This window comes from Bombina bombina, chromosome 5, assembly GCF_027579735.1.
Source record: "Bombina bombina isolate aBomBom1 chromosome 5, aBomBom1.pri, whole genome shotgun sequence".
Lineage (NCBI taxonomy): Eukaryota > Metazoa > Chordata > Amphibia > Anura > Bombinatoridae > Bombina > Bombina bombina.
Window position 1 is genome coordinate 538,410,654 of NC_069503.1, and position 27,401 is coordinate 538,438,054.

Consider the following 27,401-nt stretch of genomic DNA (forward strand, 5'->3'; position numbering starts at 1 on the left):
TCACATGTTTTTTATTTGCTTTTCACAACAGGGGAGAGCTAGTTCATGTAAACCATATAGATAACATTGTGATCACGCACGTGGATTGTGGCAGACACTGCACTAATTGGCTAAAATGAAAGTCAATAGATAATAAATAAATAGCCATGTGATCAGGAGGCTGTCAGAAGAGGCTTAGATACAAGGTAATCACAGAGGTAAAAAGTATATTAATATAACTGTGTTGGTTATGCAAAACTGGGGAACGGGTAATAAAGGGATTATCTATCTTTTAAAACAATAAAAATTCTGGTGTTGACTGTCCCTTTAAAGGGACATTAAACTAAAAAAATGTCTTTCATGATACAGATAGGGAATACAATTTTAAACAACTTTCCAATGTACTTCTATTATTTAATTTGCTTCATTTTTCAGATATCCTTTGTTGAAGACATAGCAATGCATATGGGTGAGAAAATCACACGAGGCATCTATGTGCAACCGCCAATCAACAGCTAATATGCCTATCTAGATATGCTTTTCGGCAAAGGATATCAAGAGAATGAAGCATATTAGGTAATAGACGTAAATTAGAAAGTTGTTTAAAATTGCATCCTCTATCTAAATCATGAAAGAAAAAATATGGCTTTAATGTCCCTTTAAGCATGGTTACATGCTCAGATGTTAATTTAAGAATTTTAAATTTAATTTGCTGATATTCTGGATAATCTTGAATATGAAGAAATTTAAGGTAATGAATGAAAATGTATATAATATTAATTTATAATAGGATGTTGACATTCAACTACCTATATTTTAAATTGAACATTTTTGTGGTATAAAACATGTTTCAAATAATATAAATGAAAAATGTTATACTTTATTTGATGATTGAATATATTTAAGTAAAATTAAACTGAACTCGCTCACATAAGAAGTCTATATTATATTTTATTGGCAGTAACTGAAATGCTATTGGTCACCATAAATCTTATATTAAATGAAAAGTGTCATACAATATAATTTCTTTCACCTTAACTATATTTTCTCCTCAGAGTTGCATATTTAATAAAGCTACATGATATCAGTGTGGTTGTTTTTATGACACAGTTGACACATGAGGTGCTTTGGATTTTTTTTCCTGCTTCCCTACTTGTCATGAATGCTCAATAACTATGGCAACCATTATTTATTCAGTGAATTCAAGTGCAGATCAATATAGCCTGCCAGCTATGTCAGCGCTGCAACTAGAATTCCATAAGGAATTTATACACAGTTCAGTAAGAAAGTGATACCTTTGTCACCTTTCCGATTTGTTTTAAAAAAAAAAAAAGATAACATTATTATTTTTTATTTGAATCTGTTGATTGCATAATAAATAATTAGAACATCATTTTAAAAGAAATTATTAGATTTTAAACTTAAAAATAAAATATTGCTAAATTATAAAAAAAAAATGTCTAGGATATTTGTTTAAGAAATGCATTAAAGTGAGAGTAAAAAATGTTTACGTATGTGTAGTGAGGAAAAAAAAATCACCACCTCCAGCGGAGGCAAAGACAAGACTGGGGTATTGGTGAGGTGGGAGGGGTTTTATAGAATTTTTTGGGTTTGGGAATCTTTGCCTCCTCCTAGTGGTAGGGAAGCGTAATTCCCAGGAGTAATGTATTGTGGATTTGGATAACCTGTATGAAAAATGTAATGCACTTTCATTATTTATTTTATATTCTTTGCCTGTAATTTAAATTTGTAAATTATTTTTTTTTCCACTGGCCCCTGAAAGGCTGAAGAAAACTCTAGGGAATTCTGAACACTAAACAGCCTACATACTGCATAGTGATTGTTTAATATGGGCAGAAGATCATGTATATCTGTCCATAATTAGGGTCGCCAGCTGTTCTCCACAAAAATACTGGACAATCCTGTTGGTGATTGAGCATGATTGAGCATGATGGTAGGTGGGGGCCACACAATGCTCCCCCAAAAGGTCTACCTTAGCCCCACTTTTAATTCCACATGTATTTTGTTTTAACAATTGACCAGTCATTTTACCCTTTGGCTGCCAGTAACATACAAATCAATCATTTTACTTCTATAGCTGCCAGTAACGCATGTAAACAGTGATTTAACTCCCTTAATTGCCCCACCCCATGCACTTTTTTTCTGTTCCATATTTCTAATGCTAACACACAGACACTTTAAAAAAAGTAAAATACTGGACTGTCCAGTTGAATACTGGACACCTGGTAATCCTATTCCTAACTGGAAATGGAAAAGAAGAAAAGATTAACAACACAGGATTTTCATAGATTGTATCTCAGTCTGTACTACAAAACAATACAAACTTTGGAAATTAAATACATTTTACAATTTATTAAAATATTGATTGTGTATGCAAATCTTTTGCAATGGTTTCATAGATGTCTATTTTTTTTGTCATGTCAAGAAAACTTTCTGAGACTTTACACTGAGACTCCTCATCAACAGCATTCCAGTCTATTAGCACACACTGTCTAACTCAAGTTTCCTAATTTATTTTGTATTTATCTTATTCAACAACCTTGATCATTTAGAAACCCATTTTGGTTTCCTTCGCTTGCTGTATTTTGGGATTTTGAGCACAGCCAAACGACTAGGATGTTCCATGCTGTCCTAACTAGGCTAAAGCCCAGCGCAGTTAGAACAGCATGGAACGCCCTAACGGCGGGACGGGGTTATGCTTTTTATCTTTTACACAACTACAATACAAATCATCAGGATATTCATTTATAGTTGCAATTAAAGTGAAGGTAAATTTTTTACATTGCAAATTAATATTTATATTCCTTTTATTGTGTTAAATCCAGTTGCTATGTTTTTTTTTAATCAAACATTAGTTATTTATATAGTTTTAAAAGTAAATGTTAGTTACCGTTGCCTTCCGTATCTCCTCCCATCTAGCTTTTCCGAATTTCTGAGACAGTGACGTATAGAACGGTCCCACCCGCTCTATACGTGTCATCCAAGCTCGTGCACATTGAGCATCTACTCACCGCGCATGCGCATCCCTTCTACACTCTCAAAGATTATGATTATGCACTTACCGTTATTAGCAAAAATGAGGTTATTATTTTAAGGAGCGCGATACAAATGTTGCACCTTTAGTTGCCGTTCGTGTTGCGATGAGCTTTCACTGTGATTGACAAATTTCTTAGTGCGCATGCGTGAAACGTGGACGCGCTCGCTTGGCCACAAAGAACTACAAAATGCTACGCATGCGCATAACTATCGATACCATGCTTACGTCAACTGACGGCCGCCTAACGGCCAAAGAATCAATTAGCTCTTTAAACAACGTGATCGTTGTTTAGAAAAAAAATATATATAACGGGTTGATTTTCTGTGAGCCGGATCGATGCAAATAATATAATATATCGAAGGTAATATTGAGATATAAAAAAAATGATGAATGAAAGTACTATTATTTTGCTTTGATATATTTATTTATTTACTACACAACGTTTAAGTTTACCTTCACTTTAAGTGTTCAGACATTTTAAAAATGTTAATTCTAAAATTACATCAAATGATGCAAAACTGTTAATTGCTCACATCATCAGTTGATATTATTGGTTATGTATTAAAACGTTCATTCAGTCCCATTAGGTAGCTATTATCAATGTTAAACAAACTAGCTGCAATGTTTTACTTTTGCTTTGGTGCATATATTAAGCTCACTTGTAGGTCTGTAGAAAACCCTGTGGGAAAAAAATGCTGTGAAAAGCCATTTTCCTTATAGTTATGCTTATTTCTCAATTAGATTTTTTTTTTAAATGTGCCTATGTATTGTATGCAGGCATATGTATAACTTACTAAAGGGACATAAACCCCCAGTTTTATCTTTTGAGATTCAAATAGAGTATAAATATTTAAAATGTTTCCAATTTACTTATATTGACAATTTTGCTTACTTCTCTTTGGTATCCTTTATTGAAGGAGCAGCAATGCACTACTGTGAGCTAGCAGAACACATTGTTAAGCCAATGGCAAGAGGCAGATATGTGCAGCCACAAATCACTATCTCCCACCTCCTGAGCCTACCTAGGTGTACTTTTGAGCAAAGGATACCAAGAGAGCTAAGCAAATTAGACCAGAGAAGTAAATTCGGAAGTTGTTTAAAACTGTATCTGAATCATTAAGGGAAAAAAAATTGTGTTTTATGTCCCTTGAATGTAAGTAGCTGTGCTTCTATTTAATTCTAAAATTAAAGGGACATAAAAATGCACACATATTATCTAATGTGTTAGAGCATTGTATTATGGCAATACTGATTAAAGGGACAGTATACACTCATTTTCATGTAACTGCATGTAATAGACACTACTATAAAGAATAAGATGCACAGATACTGATATAAAAATCCAATATAAAAATGTTTAAAAACTTACTTACAAGCTCTCAATTTGCTCTGTTGAAAAGGCAGATGGAAAGCCCACTGCAAGTGGGAAATAAGACCCTTCCCCCCTCCCCCTTCTTTTGCATATGACAAGACCCTTACATAAACAGGAGCAAGCTGGAGTAGGTATACGACGATATTCTCATAAAACTATGGGGCTTGGTTAGGAGTCTGAAAATCTGAGCAATGTTATTTAAAAATAAGCAAAACTATACATTTAAAAAAAACAACTTTATGTGCTATATAAATAGATCATCTACAAACATTTATGCAAAGAAAAAATGAGTATATAATGTCCATTTAAGGAGTTAAACACACAGTTAAAGTCAGCAGCAATGCACTACTGGGTCCTAGATGAACACGTCAGGTGAGCCAATGACAAGACACATATGCGTGTAACCACAAATCCCCAACTAGCTTCCAGTAGTGCATTGCTGCTCCTGGGACTATATAGATATGCTTTTAAAACAAAGGATGCTGATGAAATGAAGTAAATTTCATATGAGAAATCATTTGAAAAGTATCTGATTGCTCTATATGAATCATGAAAGTTTAATTTGAAGCTCATATTTCCCTAAAACAACAAAATAGTATTCATCACATTTTTTTCCATTTCTTTCAAGAACAAAAAGCTAGACACGTGTCACTTCTCATAAAACTGGAGGCATTACACTGGAGCGACGTTGCTATTAAAGGGACATACATATTAACAAATTTTCTTCATTTTCTTTGTAGAAAAGCAGGAAGGTAATTTCAGGAGTGTGCATGTGTCTGCAGCACTATATAGCAGCAGTTTTGCAACAATGTTATATATTAAAGAACACTAGATGGCAGCACTATTCCCTGTTATTTAGTGCCCAGACGTGCATGCTGCCTATCTAGATATTTCTTTAACAAAGAATAACATGAGAAGGAAGCAAATTTGAAGATATATAACTAAATTTGAAGCTTTTTAAAAATTGTATGCTCTGTCTAAATCATGAAATAATTTTTTGAGGGTTTCATGTCCCTTTAATAAAGGATGAAATACAATCAATATCTAGCTGTCCAAAAAATAGAGATAGCAAACAGTTAGCAATTTTACTGCATCTCAGCCTTGTGTCTATCAAACAATAGCGGCAATTATGCTATGGTATTCTGTTTTTTAAATTGCCGCTTTTGAAATTAGCACAAAGTAGATTAACCATTTTAGAGTCAGACACTTAATATCTTAAAGTCATATTTTTTTTATGCATCAGAAATTATTCACTGGTTAGTAAAATATCTGCATACAAAAATCAATGTTTTATAAGCATTTACGCTTGTCATGTTGTAAGCACAGTTTAAAGTCTTTTGCAATCCATGGATTTACTCATTAAATTATTTTTTTTATTTTTCTTATCTCCTGTGCTGTGGCCAATTAGGAAGATATATAAATAAACTCCTGCATAGGTCAAGCAATCACTGTACAGCATGTAGGTGGGTCAGGGTTCTAAATTCCTCATAATGTGCTTCAGATTTACATTATAGGATTTTTTTTCACTAAGTATGATTAAAATATTTATTGAGAGTTAATGGGATACTAAACCTAAATTTTTTCTTTCGTGATTCAGAGTGAGCATGCAATTTTAAGAAACTTTCTAATTTACTCCTATTATCAATTCTTCTTTGTTCTCTTGCCATCTTTATTTGAAAAAGCAGGAATAATAAGTATAGGAGCCAGCCCATTTTTGGTTCAGCACCTGGGTAGCGCTTGCTGATTGGTGGCAACATTTAGCCACCAATCAGCAAGCACTACCCAGGTGCTGAACCAAAAGTTGGGCGGCTTTAAAACTTACATTACTGCTTTTTCAAATAAAGATAGCAAGAGAACAAAGAAAAAAAAATAATAGGAGTAAATTAGAAATTTGCTTAAAACTGCATGCTCTGTCTGAATCATGTAAGAAAATAAAATTGGGTTTAGTATCCCTTTAAAGAGGCATGAAGCCAAAGTTAAAGGTTGATGATTTAGTAGAACACGTGATTTTTTAATCAAATACTTTCTTCTCTTTCATATAATTTGTTGAAAAGCATTCCTAGGTAGGCTCAGTAGCAGCAAGGCACTACCGGAAGCAAGCTATAAACTGGTGGCTACATGCATATGCATCTCTCCATTGGTTTACCAGATTTGCATTGCTGTTCTGAAGCTGCATTGCAACAGTGCAATGATAAATTGCTCTAACACATAAGAGCATTTTCTTTTTGCACTTGTGTGCTGTGAATGTCCCTGTGAAGATCAATCTCATTAACTATATATTACATTGGTTATTATAAGTCTCTGATAATAAGGGGTGTCATCCTTTACACTACCTTAAAAAAAAACCCAGTGACACGAACGCCAGACTTATCCTTAACCATAGTGCAACCCACCAAACTAACCGCACCTAAGTGCTATTGTCATGACTTACATTGACCGACTAACACATTTAACTTCATTAAACTAGCGCCAACCCCCCAAAAAAATCATTATGTTGTTGCACTTCAATAGGATAGTTTAAAAGGACAGTAAAGTCAAAATTGATTCAGATAGAGCTTTTCATTTTAAAGAACTTTCCAATGTACTTCTTTTTATCTAATTTGCTTTCTTTTGTTGGTATCCTGTGTTGAAAAGAATACCTCGGTAGGCAAAGGATACCAAGTGAATAAAAAAAACGTGATAATAGAAGTAAATTGGAAAGTTGATTCAAATTTGCATGCTCTACCTGAATCATGAAAGAAAATGTTGGGGTTTCATGTCCCTTTATTATTATTTGTAGTAGAGCGCCAACATAAATGAGAGGTCATATTGTAATTTTAAATTAACTTTAGTGCCACAAAACTCAATATAAATAGAGATCTAGAATATAAACACTAAGTCCAACAAGAGAGGATAGGAATAAGTCAAAGTAAGTTGTAAAGAAGAGGGTTCATTTTTGTTGTTGGGGGGAAGCTGCCCGGGGGAGAGAGAAAAAGGTAGGGAGGGGTGACGCCCCCGACCCTGCACACCCTCTCCCTCTGCCCGCTCCTCTCTATATAGATATATATTATAGAGAGAGAGAGCGCAAAAATCAGTGTGTCTGTTAATTAAACACACACATTGATTTTTGACTCTCTCTATAATATATATATATATATATATATATATATATATATATATATATATATATATATATATATATATATATATATATATATATATATATATATATCAATTAGCCGGCAGCCCAGCACTCCAACCTTTGTGGTGTGTTTACCACCTGGGTGCTAACATCTATATTAAACATATATCAATTTCTTCTCTTAGGAGGGCACTCACACACTAATAAATCATAAGTCAACGTTTCGGCCCCTGATTGGGCCTTTCTCAAGACAAAAATATTAAGTTATCCATACGGACAGGACCTTCCTAGCGGCATCGCAGCCATTCTCCCATGAGACAAGCCTAATCAGCCTCAATCCTGTGAGTGCCTTCCTAAGAGAAGAAGTTGATATATATATATATATACATATAATATATATATATATATATATATATATATATATATATATATATATATATATATATATATATATATATATATATATATATATATATATATATATTGGATGTTTGGATAGTTTTTTTGTTAAAGTTTTTGTGCATGTTCAGTTCAGATATAAATAAATAGATTTTTTTTAAAAACAAATATTGCTCAAATTGAGCTTTTGAATACTGAAACTTTCACTCAATTTAAAGGGACAGACTAGTCCAAAATAAACTTTCATGATTCAGATAGAGAATTTTAAACAATTTTCCAATTTACTTTTATCACCAATTTTGCTTTGTTCTCTTGGTATTCTTAGTTGAAAGCTAAACCTAGGAGGTTCATATGCTAATTTCTAAGCCCTTGAAGGCCACCTCTTCTCTCAGGGCATTTTGACAGTTGTTCACTACTAGAGGGTGTTAGTTCATGTGTGCCATATAGATAGCACTGTGCTTACGCACATGGAGTTCAGATGAGCCAGCCCTGATTGGCTAAAATGGATGTCTGTCAAAAGAACTGAAATAAGGGGGCAGTTTGCAGAGGATTAGATACAAGGTAATCACAGAGGTAAAAGTATATTTTTATAACTGTTTTGGTTATGCAAAACTAGGGAATGGGTAATAAAGGGATTATCTATCTTTTTAAACAATAAAAATTCTGGTGTAGACTGTCCCTTTAAATAGAATCATCAGAATGTCCATTTATGATGGGAATTAAGTGTTTTGAAGTTAAACAAAATTTGAATGACAAAACTATTCAAAATGATATTAAACTGCAAAACTCATGGAATGGCATTATTAAAGTGAAAGTAAAGTTAGTCCGTTTATAACACATCAATATATTCTATTACATTGTACTACTAAGATTGCTAAGTTGAATTTTTCAATTTCTTTATTATTTAAAGTTTTATTAATTATTAAATTTCCTACCAGTACCATGCTAACTCCTCCCATCCTCTACTTCCTAATCTTTCTGTGTGGTGACGTATAGAGCGGTCCCACCCGCTCTATACGTATCTTAAAAGCACTTTCACAAATAACATTGCATGCGCAAATCGGCGCTTTCTCAGTCTACCGTGCGTGCGCTTATCTGTAAAACCGTGTTTGTTTCAAAATAAGCGAGTGCGCATGCGCGAAACAGGAGCGCGCTCCTAATATAGTATGGCCTGATAAATCGTTGCGCATGCCCAGAACTATAAGTAGGTGGATGACGTGGTTCTTTACATATAAAGCAAGTGCGCATGCGCGAAATGGGAGTGCGCTCCTAATATAGTAAGGGCTGAAAAATAGTTGCGCATGCCCAGAACTAGAAGTAGGCGGATGACGTGGTTTGACGGCCGCCTAACGGTCAGATTTGCAATTGGGTATGCGAACAACGTGACCAGTAGAGAAAAAAATAATTAATTAACGGGTTGAATTAGGAGAGTAAAAGAAAATGATTAATTGCGGCGATAACTTTTTACCTGTAAATTAAAAAAAAAAAAATGAATGAAAGTCATATTATTTTGGCACTAAGAATGTTATTTAACATTGCAAACCAGGCAAGTTTACTTTCACTTTAAATAGCTGGCAAAAAATTCCTTTCAAAAACATCAGGCAGTTACCAATATTAAATGAACCAGCCATAATGTTTTACTGTAAAACATGATCTGCTTCTGTGAAGGTCTTTAAAAATTGTGAGATATGTCTGCTTCTAATAGTTTTTGCATTTTTTAACTACATTTTTTCTGTATCTTTTTACTCATTTTAGTGGTGTAAACAGCAGCTCATAGTGGAATTCTGATATATTAGAGTGTTGGCCATAGTAATAAAAAGGGAATTTATTTAAAAATTAAATACACCATTTAATAATTAGGCTAGAATGTCTTTTAAAGAAAAATACAAGTTCCATTAAACAGCAGAAAGTAGAGAACAAGCATTTTAACGCTAAAGGTTTGGAATTAATTAAAATGTAATCTGGTATTAGTTTAAATCATCTGGTTATAAAAAACAATAACGTTTACTGAAATTGAATGCTACATTAACTGATGGACTAAGTTTTAAATTGATGGCTCTTTTACAAAAGTTATAAATTACAGCACAAAGGGAAGAATGCAGTGCCACTATTGACTATAATGAAAACCAAGTGGTTTTGCCATTGGGGATTGCATTGCATACTGACATTGATTTATTAAACCTAATGTTTTTAAACAAAGCTAATTCTGCAAGGTGTGCTGAGTTAGAGAGGACTTTTGCAAAGATTCATTACAGAAATAAAATACTTGTAGCGCTCTGGGCATGTTCACTACATTCCCTCTGCGAATAATGCAGTGGAATACATTACTTTCCAACTGTTGCCCAGATCCTATGGTAAGTCCTACCTGTAATGCCAGTTATCTACCAGCAGGTGGTACAAGTAGTGCAAGAACCTAAGATCATTACATATGGTAGTGAAAGCAAGTAAGTGCAGGAAAGCAAAAACCCATACTGTCTATGGACTTTCTGAATGTATTGTAGTGACCTTACCTTATAGTGGTCACTACAATGCGGCAGGTTTGCATTCAGCAAGGACTACCCACTTATTTTCTATAGGTGGTGTAGTTTGGGTTCACCACCACTAATGTTCATTTAAATAAATTACTAATAAAGTTAAATGAAAATACATGAAAGTAAAACAGTAAATTGCATTATCTTAAAATGGAATCTGATATTACTTGTATTATGTTACATTAGAATTTAATTATATTTTATTTTTAAAGTATATTATTTATAATGCATATCTTTTTTTTTCTTTTCTAAATGTGATAGAAAGTATATAAAAAAACATTGTTTTATTACAATTACTTAAAAAACAAACAAATGAGTTTTAAAGACTTTTATAACACCACCTAGCAGTACCTGCCTCACAACGAGTGTGATTCTGAGCATAAAATAGGACACAAGAAAGCACTATTATTATTATTATTATTATTTTGGTGTAGATCTTTCATTTTAATGCTTTTCATTATATCTAGACCTGTGAACCTTATGCATTTTACACAGGAACAAAAATTCAGATTGAGTTTATTTTATTTGTATTCTTAAAGTGATTGTAAAGTTTAATGATTTAAAGGCCAGTATTTAAAAATAATCTTAAAAAACAGGGGCACTTTAAGTCATTAAAGACTCTTCTTTTTTAAAATACTTACCATTTCGTTACGGTAAATAGACCACCTATTCTCCGCCCGCTTCTCTTTCTGTATTTAGCAGATCGATGACGAATCTAGCTTCCTTCAATCGTTGCGTGCCTCCCGAGCTGGACCCCAAAGGGGGCACACAACAATTGGAGGAAGCCAGATTCATCATTGATATGCTCAATACAGAAGGAGATGCGAGTGGAGGGGCGGTTGTCTGTTTACTGTAACAAAATGGTAATTATTTTTAAAAAAATGCGTCTTTGTAAAGTTTAATTAACCCCTTAATGACCGAGGACGTGCAGGGTACGTCCTCAAAAAAAAAGGCAGTTAATGCCTGAGGACGTACCCTGCACGTCCTCTGTGTGGAAAGCAGCTGGAAGCGATCCTGATCGCTTCCAGCTGCTTTCCGGTTATTGCAGTGATGCCTCGATATGGAGGCATCCTGCAATAACCTTACATGGCCTTCCGGTGCAGAGAGAGCCACTCTGTGGCCCTCTCTGCACCGGACATCGATGGCCGGTATCGTTGGTGGGTGGGAGCCGGCTTGGGAGGCGGGTGGGCGGCCATCGGTGTGTGCTGTGAAGTCAAGGGGCGCGTGCACGGGCGGGAGCGGGTGGGAACCGCTACACTACGGAAAATATCTTTAATAAGAAATGCCCAAATCTTGTTTGTGCAAAAGCACAAAAAGAGATCATGGAGGGGTGGGGGGTTGGTTTGGTGTGGGGGGAAGCTACACTACAGAAAAAATTAGTAAAAATTAAAAAAAAGCATGTTTTCTTCTAAACTGGGTACTGGCAGACAGCTGCCAGTACCCAAGATGGCGCAGATTAAGTTAGAGTGGGAGGGTTATAGAGCTGTTTGGGGGGGATCAGTGAGGTTAGGGGCTAAGGGGGGATAGTACACAGCAGCATATGTAAATATGCTTTTTTTAAAAACACACAAAAAAACCAAATATAGCTTTTATTTTAGTACTGGCAGGCTTTCTGCCAGTACTTAAGATGGCGGGGACAATTGTGGGGTGGGGGAGGGAAGAGAGCTGTTTGGGAGGGATCAGGGGGTCTGATGTTTCAGGTGGGAGGCTGAGCTCTACTCTAAATGTGATATTAACCCTGCAAGCTCCCTACAAGCTACCTAATTAACCCCTTCACTGCTAGCTATAATACACGTGTGATGCGCAGCGGCATTTAGCGGCCTTCTAAATACCAAAAAGCAACGCCAAAGCCATATATGTCTGCTATTTCTGAACAAAGGGGATCCCAGAGAAGCATTTACAACCATTTGTGCCATAACTGCACAAGCTGTTTGTAAATGATTTCAGTGAGAAACCTAAAATTGTGAAAAATGTTACGTTTTTTTTTAATTTGATCGCATTTGGCGGTGAAATGGTGGCATGAAATATACCAAAATGGGCCTAGATCAATACTTGGGGTTGTCTACTACACTACACTAAAGCTAAAATTACCCCAAAAAGCTCCCTACATGCTCCCTAATTAGCCCCTTCACTGCTGGGCATAATACACGTGTGGTGCGCAGTGGCATTTAGTGGCATTCTAATTACCAAAAAGCAACACCAAAGCCATATAAGTCTGCTATTTCTGAACAAAGGGGATCCCAGAGAACAATTTACAACCATTTGTGCCATAATTGCACAAGCTGTTTGTAAATAATTTCAGTGAGAAACCTAAAGTTTGTGAAAAAATTTGTGAAAAAGTGAACAATTTTTTTTATTTGATCGCATTTGGCGGTGAAATGGTGGCATGAAATATACAAAAATGGGCCTAGATCAATACTTTGGGATGTCTACTAAAAAAAAATATATATATGTCAATAGATATTCAGAGATTCTTGAAAGATATTAGTGTTCTAATGTAACTAGCGCTAATTTTGAAAAAAAAATGGTTTGGAAATAGCAAAGTGCTATTTGTATTTATGGCCCTATAACTTGCAAAAAAAGTAAAGAACATGTAAACATTGGGTATTTCTAAACTCAGGACAAAATTTAGAAACTATTTAGCATGGGTGTTTTTTGGTGGTTGTAGATGTGTAACAGATTTTGGGGGTCAAAGTTAGAAAAAGTGTATTTTTTTTCAATTTTTCCTCATATTTTATATTTTTTTTATAGTAAATTATAAGATATGATGAAAATAATGGTATCTTTAGAAAGTCCATTTAATGGCGAGAAAAACGGTATATAATATGTGTGGGTACAGTAAATGAGTAAGAGGAAAATTACAGCTAAACACAAACACCGCAAAAATGTAAAAATAGCCTTGGTCCCAAACGGACAGAAAATGGAAAAGTGCTGTGGTCATTAAGGGGTTAATTAAAGTGCCCATGTTTTTAAGATTATTTTTAGATACTGGGTTTTAAATAATTAAACTTTACAATCACTTAAACTACACTGCTATAAAAAAATCAAAATCTATATATAATTCTCAGTTCACTGATTAGTTTACATAAATAAATGAGTTTTATTTGCTTTACAGTTCATACTTTGTATATTTTAGTGTAACATTTGTACTAAAACAAATGTATTAAAAAACTTTCCAATTAGCAATACTTGATGTGTAGTTTGGGGGAATCCTTGAATGTGTTTGAATTGCTCTTGCAGCTCTCAGTATATTTAAAAAGCCCTTTATATTTGCAGAACATCACAGTTTCAAATAAAAAATAACAATAATTTAAAAAAACAAATAATATACAAATATATAGCCAAATATCAACAAAAGAGCACTAAAAGCATTGCAGTTTGGTTTATATTTGTAACAAATCAGAAAACTTTATTTAATTTTGGATGCCATGTTAATCTTTGCAATCTCTTGAAAGAAACAGCTTTCTACCTTATTCTATTAGTTGCTATGGGAAGCAGCTCGCTGTCAGTTTTAGGTTCAGCCTCCTTTCTTAGAAGACCATTAAATACGCAGTAGCACTTATTCTGAATTTCATATGAACAGCACATTTTCTTCTGACAAATTTCAATCTTTCCTTCCATTTCCCTGACCCCTGTATTATGTGACAGCCACCAACAAACCACACTGCTCAATAGGAGTCGGTTCCTCCACAAATATAAGAAGCAGAAACTACGTCTTTAGCCTCTCCTCCACCTTAGAGGTGGTGAGATAAATCACCATCACACTTGCTTGTTTAGTGATTGGCATGCCCTGCTCTGGTGCAAGCAGGGGGCAACATTCCACAAGCGAGGTCTTGTACAATGTTATTTTGACACGTGATGCTAAATCACAAGTGACGGTTGTGGACAGGCTAGTATTCTACTTAAAGGGACATAAAATAAGTTGGGATAGAGACAAAATATAATAATATGTACATAAATTACTTTACCTGCAAATTTATACTGCAGTGCATCGCCATTAACCCTTTCTTTTTAGTTTCTGAATGGTAAAGCTCTAACTCCCGCCACACATTTCCTTCTACGGCTTTATCTATATCTATTGTTGCTTTGGTAGAATGCAAACATGCATAGGGATTATCTGCTGGAGCATGCCTAGAAGCTGTAAACTTACTTGAAATACAATGCCTGTGCCTAAACACTGATAAGGAGGGTGGAGTTGGCTTCTCCAGGCAGCTTAGCTATGTAATTCACTTTGCTTATTTTTTAAAATTATTTTAAAATACTTGTTTTTAAAAAATGTAAACTTTTTTTATGCAAACTATTTTTAATTAATTAGCCCTTTCAGGATATGCACATACCTCAACCTGTTTTATGTCCCTTTAAGAACCTGCCTGCAATCTTGATACATTTTCCCCCTAATGAAACAACTTTGTAATATACTTTTATTGTTTACTTTGCCTCATTTAACTGTAATTTACATTTGAACATTGTTTTTAACACTACTTCAAGAGAGGCTGATTGCAGTCCATGATATTTAGAACTATGACATACATACATGCTTTACATTGACTGCAAGAATAGTGCAGGAGCTCATTTACATGTGTCCGCAAAGATGATAGCAATACCAAAACAATACAAATTTTTCTAACAAAATAAAAGTTTTAAATGTGTTTAAAATACTGATTTTGTATGCAGATGTTCTGTAATGTATTGATTCAATCCTGATGCATTTATAAATGCATGAATTCAGTAGGGATTACTTTTGCAAGGTCACTTTCCAGAGTTTTATCAAAACTAGAACAATGTGTGGTTTTGATTCCAGTTTGCCATTCTGTGTTACTACAATGTTAACAGACCAGATTGACTATGAACTTAATAACAATAAAAAAAATGATTACCTGTCCTGTATATATAAATAAAGCATCAAATATACATAGGTTTTTTTTAAATGTTATTGGTTAGTTGCATTAGATACGTGTGACTCTGGATTATGATTGGTCAATTTTGGTATACATTTGGTTGTTGCACTTTAAAGGGGTAATCTTGTCTTGATAAAGGTTCAAAATGGGGCCTTTTTAACTTTTTATTTTTACTTTTGTATCTAATTAATTGATGTGATTTTCAAGTAAACATGCTGTGTGGTTGTGGTTGTACTTTATAGAAGAACAATATCCACACACTTTCCAGTCTCCAAAATGATTAAAAATACCTATAGTTCTTATAAGTTGGGTCCATAGGCATAATTACAATGTTTCAGGCCTGTGATAGGTCTGAAACATTGTAATTATGCCTATGGACTCAATTTATAAGAAATAAAGGTCTGTTTAATTATTTTGGAGTCTGGAAAGTGTGTGGACATTGTTCTATTAAGACTTGGCAAGTCTTTTTTCCGTGCCCCATACATTTAAGTGTGCTGTTTTCCATTACTAGATTTAATGTGGTTGTACTTTACTCAGTAGTTAAATCTCTATCACAACATATTGTGAGCAGTTCCTTTTACTGTCTGTTTCCATTTTTATCGTATACTTCAATATGTCTGTTGTAGGACATCAAAACTAATTGGCTTACATTTAATTTTAATTTACTTTTGCAGCTTAATATTACATTAAAACTATCTCTGACTTTTACAAAAGGATTATCTTGTGTTTTCCTTTTTGCCTTGTTAGAATAAGTACTAGACATTTGGACAAACTTGTCAAATTCAGAGCTTTGGATCAATTCAAATTTTCTAATTACCGTAGCAACGAATCTAACGAATAAATCCGAATTAGTTTGGATTTATTCGTTACATTCGAATGGCCATGGACTAATCACAATTACACTAGTATTGTACAGTATATTAGGTTATATCACTCTGATATTGGTTACACCTAATATTACAGTACATAATACACAGCACATCCCACCTAACACATACCGAACTTCCGAATTTACGAATCGAATCCAAACCGAATACATCCGAATTTATTCGAATCCGAATGAATCCGAAACTAATGCATTCGAACGTATCTGAATTTAAATCGTTTCAAAAACGAAATTCGAAAAAAACTGAATCGTTCCGAAAATAATTTTTCTGCCACGCACAAGTCTAATAAGTACTGTTCTTGTTGCTCGGGTCTTAAGATTACATACTGTATAAAATTAGTTTTAAGAGTGCGAACTATTGCAAAATTGTGAACAAAGCTCTTCACATGGTGCAAACCGACTATTTGTACAATTTAATAACAGCAATACAATACAACAGAAATATTCTTCTTCCTGTGTTCTAAAACCCAAAACCTTTTGCTTCTTTTCCCCATGTTTTTAAACAACCAATTAATTCACAAACATGCCTCTAAATGCCATTTACAGGAGATCCAGTTAATGGAATGTGGGCTGAAAAACATGTTAGAAAATATTTTTACCATGAAAATTTTGAACTGCTTTTCTGTCTACAACTGGCCCTTAAGGACTGATTGCTTACCGTCCGATAAGGAGAACTCCTGCAGTTCAAAATGGTGCAAATCAAATAGCAGATTTAGGCTTTATGCAGAATTTTGATAACCTAGTTTAAAGAGTAATTTTTTGCTTCTCTGGGGAATGTGAGAAAAGCACAATTCTTCAGGTTTTTATTTTTTATTTTACACAAAAGCAACAGTCTTTTAATGTAACTTTAAAGTGAATGTAAATTTTGATGATAAAGTGCCCGGTTTTTAAAAATCTGATTAAAAACAGGGGCACTTTAATTCATAAAATTTTACATTTCATACGTGTTGTGAAAGTACTTACTTTTTAATATTGACAGCCGCTCCAGCGATTCCCCCGGGTGTTGCAAGCCTCTTCATACGTCAGAAATGACAGATCGGTCATCCTCCAATCACGGCTTCCCCCCCAGGGGAATCAGTGTCTTATTCAACGCCGTGATTGGAGGAAGCCGGGTTCCTCATTTTAGATACGGAAAGAGGCTTTGCAACGGACGGGGGAAGCGATGCAGTGGCTGTCAAGATTAAAAGGTAAGTATTTTCACAACACAAGTGAAATGTAAATTTTGATGAATTAAAGTGCCCCTGTTTTTAATTGGATTTTTAAATACCGGTCACTTTATCATCTAAATTTACATTCACTTTAAGTCAGAAAACTTCCTATCTCTTTGATTATGCAGCATTACAAAACAACAAATATATTACAATTAACTTTTTCCCTGGAATGTCCCTGGAATCCATCAATTTAAAGGGACATTCTAGTAATAAAAAGTTATTTTCCATTAGAGCATTTGATTAGCAAACAAATTCTCTCCTTTTCACTATTGTATCAATCTGAAAAGCTCCCCACTGAGATCATCTAAAAAAATAAAAAAATCCATCAATACAATGAGGTTCCTCCTTTTAAATACTATCCACCAACAGAGAGAGGATGATGCCTGTCAGTGAGAACAGTTATACTAATTACCATGGTTAACATAAGGCATGAGCATTAGGATCATTTGTGATCCGAATGCAGAAAAAGGTGGCCGCTCGCACCATTTGGCTTTTTTTTTTTAGCCAGATTCTTTCTTGTGAAAGCGCAACACACTAAGATCTGTGCAAATTCAGATCTTTGAGTGTTTTACTATCACAAGAAGAAATCCAACTCCAAAAAGAGCTGAATGTTGCGAGTGTTTCCAATGAAATAGTAAATGGATTTTTTTGTGTGTGGATAATTTGGTTACAAAGAATCACATATAAAGTTGAGGTGTTGAATATCACTTTTTAGAAAACTCTTTGATATATAACCCCAAAGGTTACAGGGGGACACCCTTAGCATTTTCGGGGCCCCACAGCCCAGCACTCTTATTACACTCCATCTGTATGCCATGCCCCCCAGTATGGTCCAATGGCCCATCACTATCACAACATTCAGTTTTACCTATATAAAGAGTAACAGTATATATTACACCTCCTGATACCATATACACTTCTTCAGGATATACATTGCACCTTCTCATAGCCTCACCCCTGAAAGTGCGGGCCCACCAAACAGCAGGGCCCTGGTCGGGTGCCCCTCTCATCCGTCCCAAAGGGCAGGCCTGACATGTGCTGATATGAGCTATAGGAAACAGTCCAGAATGTTTTCCTCTGTATGGTTATCCAACCATTTAGGGATAGCTTTACTACTTTATACTTTATTATTACCATTACCTCCCTGTCCAGAGGAGGCCTTCTGCATTCCCCAATCATGAGGGACAGAGACCACATGCATTATGTATAAGAATATATCAGCAGCAAACATTTTTGGATTCTGACTTAGGGGCACAAAAGTATTTTTACTTTTTGAATCTAAAAAGGGCATTTCAAAATCTTTTACAGTTTTTTTTTTTTTTTAGTTTTTGTAAAACAGATGTTCCTGAATTAATAAAAATGGAGTACTGCTTATCAACTAGTGAGCAATTAGGCCTCCTGTTAGTTTTCCTTTCCATGCAAACAAATCCATAAAACATAAATAAATATAATTCTAGCATGTTAAATAGTGTGCACAGCAGAACATATGACCTACTGATTGACACTGGCAGTTCCTTCTGAAAAAAGAATGTTTATCTTAGAAGACCCTTTTTTTAGACTACAATATTAACATCTTATCTGCTATTAGATCCAACACAGCATAGTGAAAGGAACGAAGAAGACAATTGGGTACCATTCACGGATATCAATTCTTTATAGACATAAAACTTACCTGTAACAAGACATGCAGCACTTAAACAAGCTAAAGTTGATACATCCAGGTTAAGGCTCTGTAAATTTAAGGTAAAATTTCTAATTGCGTCCAGCCACTCCCCAAATCCACGAAGGCACTGAAGTCTATGTAGCACAAGTCCATTACAAAATACAAATTCATCTTCAGCAATATTAGATCTAGACAAAAAAAAGGCAAATCTTTAGTTTCTTATGTTTTCCCACGGAAGCATTTACAAGATCAATAAATTAAAATATATGTTTATTTGATAAATATTGATATATCGGGGATGATTTACTAAATGTCGGACGGACGGATCATGTCCGTCCGACATCGCTAAATGCCGACAGCATACACTGTCAGCATTTAACATTGCACAAGCATTTCTAGTGAAATGCTTGTGCAATGCCGTCCCCTGCAGATTCGCGGCCAATTGGCCGCTTGCAGGGGTGTTAATCATTCCAATTGTATCTGATCGGGGTCATTGCTGTCCGCCGCCTCAGAGGTGGCGGATGAGTTAAGGAGCGGTCTTAAGACCACTGCTTCTTAACTAGATTCCGGCGAGCCTGAAGACTCGCGCAAAATAAGCAGCATTGCCTGCTTAGTAAATCGGGCCCCATCATCTTTTTTGTACCAGTATGGAATACTTAGAAGATGTGACTTTCCAAGAAAACATAAATTCAGAATCATTATATCAGAGCTTTACTCTATCATAGTCTTTAAACAAATATTTTACAGATTATTATTGCACTTTACAAAGTTTAAAAAAGTATTCACCATAGTATCCACTTCTTGTCATGTGTTGTGATAATTCAATACTTAAATAAACTATTTTGCTTTAACATTTATCATGCAAAAAATAATTTTCAGTATGTTTAAATTGGTACAATTTCCTATCCATTATCACGTTTCGTGAATTTAATGTCCTTTTAAGAAAACAGTTTTAGAGATTGCCAAAGAGAGTGGCAATATCCGCATGAAGCAAAAGTTCATGATACATATAAGAAACCAGTTTCTTAAAGCACCAAAAAATGTAAATCCATCCCTAAGCATCCTATACAAGAATTTTCTTTAAAGGGACACTCAAGTCAAAATTAAACTTTCATGATTCAGATAAAGCAGCAATTTTAAACAACTTTCAAATTACTTCCATTAACAAAATGTGCACAATCTTTTTATATTAACACTTTTTGAGTCACCAGTTCCTACTGACCATGTGCAAGAATTCACACAATATACTTATATGCATTTGTGATTGGCTGATGGCTGTCACATGATACAGGGGGAGTGGAAATAGACATAACTTTGAAATTTGTCAGAAAAAAATCTACTACTAATTTGATGTTCAAACTGCTATTGCATTGTCTTTTTATCATTCATTTGTTGTGCAAATCTACTGTATTTACTGGTCCGTTAACTATCTAGGCATCGCCTCTTTATATACTGTAGTTTTCACACCTAGGTCTGATTATCTAAAGCTCATCGCTCTGGCAAGATTATCTAAGAGGTCTCGTCAGTACTGTGACGTCCCTTAAAGAGTTTTAAAGAGTCAAATTGTATCTTGAGAGCTATTTATCCTGCTATGCAGGGTTCTGGATTTGAAGGAGAGACACCTATATTACAATATAATGCTAATAAAAAAGGCCACCAAAGATTTTACATGATTTCTGTCCATGCCGGTCCGAGCTTTTGGTCATCAGCTCCCTAGTGACCTCTTTTATGTAAATGAAGAATCATACAAATAACTACTGAATAAGATGTTAGAAATATAAAGAAAGAAACCACTTAGCCTGTCAATAAAATATAGCACAGGCATAATATCTGCAGATTTTTTTTACACTTAATATATTCAGCACATGCAGTTGTAATTATTAATCATTAATATTAATTATTAGTCATTATTGCAATTACATTCCATCAAAATGAAAATTAATTAATTAAATAAATAAGAAAAACAGAAATAATCATACCTGATTGAAAGCCTTAGTACAAACAACTCCAAAAATGTTGATTCTATCAATAACGTCTGATCATCTTTTGGAAGTTCATCAAACCCAGGAAGTTTTTCTGCCCAAGTCTTGGAGACATCAATGGAGATAGTTAAGAGATTATAGAATTGTTGAATGCATTCACTGTCCGTGCCTGCTGCTGCCTGGTCTGTGTTTGCAGAGTACTACAATTGAATCATATACAGAGTATTAAAGTTATATTTAATTAACAGGAAATGAATTAAAAATAGACAAAGAAAAAAGCAACTCTTAGAGTAATAGCAACTGTTGTGACTAGTCCTACATTATTTCTAGGATTTTTCACTTTTCAGACAAGCTCGCCTAAATCAATATAATATGAGTTATTTTATCAGAAATAAAACGCACATGAATCTATTTTTTAGATTTTCATTAATTGGTTACGTTGACTTGCATAAACCTGAACAAATTATTTTCAGATTACAATTTATCAGATTAAAAAAAAAAAAAACATAACCTAACCATTATTTCAACATCCTTTATCTTTAATTATTTTATACAAATTAAAAAAGAAAATCAGTTATATAATGAGATAGCTGCAATAGCTGTAGTGTTATTAAGATATTGAAATAAAATTATATTGTTGAAGTACAAATAAAAAAATCTGGTGGTGATCATTCTAGTGCCATCTGTCTCAAAGGTTAAAGTTAACAACATGGAATGATTCCGAAGATATTTAGGTATCTGTCCATATATGTTAGTTACAAAACAAAATTACACTACACTAAAATTACATATGTGAGCAGCATATTTTATACGGTTATATTTTCCCAGACAACTGGGGTAAAACAAAAAGGAAAGTGAGGGTTTCAACGTGTTTTATGTTATGTTGCAAATAAAATTGAAACAAAGCTTTAAAAAAAAAAAAAATTGTGAAGCCTATGAATAATCCAATGTGTTTCCAAACACTACAAAGAACACTTAGACAAACACTTAGACATACAACCAACACTAGGTGGTTCTAAGCCATAATGGGGTACAATTGTTGCAAGAGGCCTAAATAAATTGATAATAAGGTGAACACATTTTTTTTTAAAGAAAACACAAAAATATTAAAAGTACAACTTTTAACAACAAAGTAAAAAAAAATCATAAAACACCAAACGTAATACTTGGATATTACAGGTATTTTTGGTTAGAAAGAATTGCTACATTTTTTGTCAATAATATAATGGTTCTTATTCATCCCATCTGTTTTACACTCTTATTTCACTGCCATACAAACTTTTTCCTTTTTCTTTTTTTTCCCACATACTATTATTATATGCGGCACATAGATCCTAAAAAATTATAAACATAGTATGAATATTACGTTTTTAAATGTATGTGTGCCGCCTCTATCACGATATATATATGGCACACATTGCCCTCAATGCAATGAAGATAAAATGTCACACAGGCTAATAAGGCCTAGTCAGCATAACAGGGTAGCAGACGTTTTCACGATATTATGATTCAGCTGAAGGATTTATACCATCTTATATGTATAGTCTCTGAGGGTTATTCTTTCTTTAATGAGTGGTCACAAGATCTATTATTTCAAGGTACCAAACAATCAATACACTTTAACTAGACATATAATTATCTGACATCTAATACTCTAATACCTGTATTTGTTTTCTGTATTGTTCTTTATTTAATAATGACTTGATGATTTAAGATTATACACAAACATGATATGCTTAAGATATATCTGGATATACTGTATGTATATAACTAAAAACTATTTATAGCCGCTGGCGCCTAATTTTGTATTCTAATAATATAGGGATTTAAGACTCTCTACTTTATTAATTAATCCTTTAAACAGGAACATAACTATGACAATTAGAAATTTAGTGGTTGACATTCACTAATGCTTTATCGAATTTCCAAAGCAGCAGCTTTCACACAACTAATATTGCCAGTCTTAATTTGAGTTTTCTAAGATCACCTGAAAATACACTTTTATCTATATATTTGTTTGTATTGAAATGATTTTGTGACTTTGTTCAGAAAGCCATGGTTAATGGCATTTTCAATTTATGTATATTTTTAAGTATTCATTGTATGTAATCTCATACATTTTCACAATAAGAACAAGATTTCTTCCCATAAAGAGAAGATACAAATTAAATTAAAATAACAATCATGAACAGAATTTTATAAAATATAATGAAATACAATACTATGTATATTATATTCATAGATATTAATGAAGTGAAATAATCATTATTTTTGAAGCTCAGTGCAACATCAGTGCAATTTCTATTTAAATACGAGTATTCAAAAATAAAATTAATGTTAAAGGAACAGTCTACTTTTTATTTAAAAAGATAGATAATCCCTTTATTAACCATTCCCCAGTTTTGTATAACCGACATGGTTATATAAATATACTTTTTACCTTGTATCTAAGCCTCTGCAGACTGCCCCCTTATTTAAGTTCTTTTGACAGACTTGCATTTTAGCCAATCAGTGCCTTCTTTTAAGTAACTCCATGAGTGTGTGCACATTGTTATCTGTATGGCACACATAACCTAATGCCCTCTAGCTGTGAAAAACTGTCAAATGCATTTATATAAGAGGTGGCCTTCAATGGCTCAGGAATTAGCATATGGGCCTACCTAGGTTTATCTTTCAACTATACCAAGAGAACAAAGACAGTTTGATGATAAAAGTGAATGAAAAGTTGTTTAAAATTGCATGCCCTATCTGAATCATAAATTAATTTTGAATAGACTGTCCTTTAAGTTTACTCCTTAAATGGTTAACACATTGGCCTCTAGTTATCAAGCTCCGGATGGAGCTTGACGGCCCCTGTTTCTGTCGAGTCTTCAGACTCGCCAGAAACAGCAGTTATGAAGCAGCGGTCACAAAGACCGCTGCTCCATAACCTGTCCGCCTGCTCTGAGCAGGCGGACAGACATCACCGGAAATAAACCCGATCGAGTACGATCGGGTTGATTGACACCCCCCTGCTGGCGGCCTATTGGCCGCGAGTCTGCAGGGGGCGGCGTTGCACCAGCAGCTCTTGTGAGCTGCTGGTGCAATGCTGAATACGGCGAGCGTATTGCTCGCCGTATTCAGCGAGGTCTGTCGGACCTGATCCGCACTGTCGGATCAGGTCCGACAGACCTTAATAACTAGAGGCCATTATCTGAACAAGTTACATCTGATTTACATTTTAGAATGAGATGGAAGCTTTTTGTATAGTTTGGTTCACTGTAAAATACTGCCACCAAAAATGGTGTAATATAAATATTATTGCATTACAATTAAATACAATTAAATTAATGCACCAGAATGTTAAAGGGATAGTGAAGTCAAAATTAAAGGGACAGTCAAGTACAAAAAAAACTTTCATGATTCAATGAAAACAATGGTGTTAAGGGAACTTAGCACTGTTATAGACAAACCTCTACTCTTAATTTTTCAAGACTCATTATCCTCAGGCATGGTACCCAAGGATTGGCGTAAAGCTGATGTGGTGCCACTCTTCAAAAAGGGAAGTAGGGATGATCCAGGAAGCTATAGACCAGTTAGTCTGACATCAATAGTGGGGAAGATATTTGAAGGGATTATAAAGGATTATATTGATGAGCATATTCGTGTAAACAAGATTATGAGTTCTAATCAGCATGGTTTTATGAGAAATAGATCATGTCAAACTAATCTAATTAGATTCTATGAGGAAGTAAGTAAAAATATAGATAAAGGGGAATCAGTTGATGTGATATACTTGGATTTTGCAAAGGCGTTTGATACAGTGCCACATGAGAGATTAATGCACAAAATTAAGGGACTGGGAATAGCTGAAAATGTTAGTTTGTGGATAAATAACTGGATAAAAGATAGGGAGCAACGAGTAGTAGTAAATGGATCATACTCAGATTGGACAAAGGTAATCAGTGGAGTACCCCAAGGATCAGTGCTGGGCCCTATTCTTTTTAATATTTTTATAAATGACTTTGAGCTAGGATTAAATAGCGACATCTCTATTTTTGCAGATGATACTAAGTTAAGTAAGGTCATTAGGTCAGAGCAGGATGAACTTTCGTTACAAAGGGACCTGCAAAAATTAGAAGTATGGGCAGGTAAATGGAAAATGAGATTTAATACGGAAAAATGCAAGGTTCTACATTTTGGAAGTAAAAATAAGCAGGCAACGTATTATTTAAATGGGACAAGACTTAGCCAAACACAGGAGGAAAGGGATTTGGGGGTAGTAATAGATAACAAGCTAAAGATGGGTGCACAATGCAGGGCAGCAGCTTCAAAGGCTAATAAGATACTAGCATGTATTAAAAGAGGCATTGACTCAAGGGAGGAAAGCATAATTCTGTCACTATATAAAGCCCTGGTAAGACCTCACCTTGAGTATGGAGTGCAGTTCTGGGGACCAATCGCAAAAAAAGATATTGCAGAACTAGAAAAAGTTCAGAGAAGGGCCACAAAGCTAATAAGGGGATCGGAGAATTTAACCTATGAGGAGAGGCTAGCCAAACTGGGTCTGTTTTCTTTAGAAAAAAGGCGCTTAAGAGGTGACATAATTAGTTTATATAAATATATTCAAGGCCCATATACAGAGATGGCAGAAGCTCTGTTTATTCCAAGAAAATTGTTTGTGACCAGAGGTCACAATTTAAGGTTGGAGGAAAGGAGATTTAATCTCTTGCAACAGAAACGTTTTTTCACTGTAAGAGCAATAAAATTGTGGAACTCGTTACCAAAGGAGGTAGTGAATGCCAATACCCTAGATACATTTAAAAATTATTTGGATACATTTCTGTCTATAAACAAAATTCATTGATATGATTGCTAGCATTAAATGGGTCACCTTTTAGTGGGATTATTTAAGCTTAACTGGAGTTTTTTGTATATATTTTAGATTTGTATAGGTTGAACTCGATGGACTTTGGTCTTTTTTCAAACTCATCTACTATGTTACTATGCAATTTTAAACAACTTTCCAATTTACTTTTCACCAATTTTGCTTTGTTCTCTTGATATTCTTAGTTGAAAGCTAAACCTGGGAGGTTCATATGCTAATTTCTTAGACCTTGAAGGCCGCCTCTAATCTGAAAGCATTTTGACAGTTTTTCAACACTAGAGGGCATTAGTTCATGTGTTTCATATAGATAACATTGACCTCATGCATGTGAATTTACCAAGGAGTGAGCACTGATTGGCTAAAATGAAAGTCTGTCAAAAGAACTGAAATAAGGGGGCAGTCTGCAGAGTCTTAGATACAAGATAATCACAGAGGTAAAACGTGTATAATTATAATTGTGTTGGTTATGCAAAACTGGGGAATGGGTAATTAAGGGATTATCTATCTTTTAAAACAACAAAAATTCTGGTGTTGACTGTCCCTTTAAACTTTCCCGATATATATATATAGAGAGAGAGCATTAAATGTTAAACATCTTCCCAATTTACTTCTATTACCTAATTTGCTTTGTTTTCCTGGTAGAAGTTGTATAAAAGTGTATGATCTTTCTAAACCATGAAAGAACATGCCCAATTCAAAAAGTTCAAATAAGCAAAAATATATTACCAACAACTCATAAAAATAACCACAATAGATTAAAATAAATCAAACCAATAACTAAACACTATCAAAACAAAATTAGCCCAATAAAAAAAAAAACTTTTTGATTCTGAAACATAGGAATGATTTTTGTGTTTATACAGCTAAGGTCATAATTATGATCTTTAATAAATGCTTCAAATTTGACTCAATAGACAACTGATAGAGTTGATGCTTTCTAGAGAGTAGTTAGCATAACCTCCACTGTGTGTTAAATAGTAAGCATTTATCTATTACAATGGAATATAGTCTCAAAGAAAAAAATCTATATCTATCTATCTATCTATCTATATATATCATTATATATATATATATATATATATATATATATATATATATATATATATATATATATATATATATATATATATATATATATATATATATATATATATATATATACAGGCAGTCCCCAGGTTACGAACAAGATAGGTTCTGTAGGTTTGTTCTTAAGTTGAATTTGTATGTAAGTTGGAACAGGCACTTGTTTTAGGTGAAACTCTAGCCAAACATTTTTTTTTTTAGTTTTGGATAGCATAGGATAAAGTTTGTTTTGCTATCTGTGCCCCTGTTCAGAAAAATTCACATCACTTTCTGTCCTTGTGACAATTGGTTTTTCAGTATTTTGGATTATCCTGGAAAGAAGGATTGTCGATAAAGCTCTATTTTCTCTGT

At 34.1% G+C, this 27,401-nt stretch overlaps 1 protein-coding gene across 2 annotated transcripts in view; it reads right to left on the reverse strand.

Moving 5' to 3' along the window:
• The window catches only part of NR4A3 (nuclear receptor subfamily 4 group A member 3), a 43,981-nt gene that overhangs the window by 8,084 nt on the left and 8,496 nt on the right, over positions 1–27,401 (reverse strand). For both annotated transcript variants that reach the window (XM_053714479.1, XM_053714478.1), the window contains 2 exons: positions 21,098–21,300; positions 19,128–19,306 (listed from right to left, as the gene is read on the reverse strand). In XM_053714479.1, coding sequence (XP_053570454.1) covers positions 19,128–19,306; positions 21,098–21,300 — 382 coding nt within the window. The remainder of the gene's footprint in view (positions 1–19,127; positions 19,307–21,097; positions 21,301–27,401) is intronic.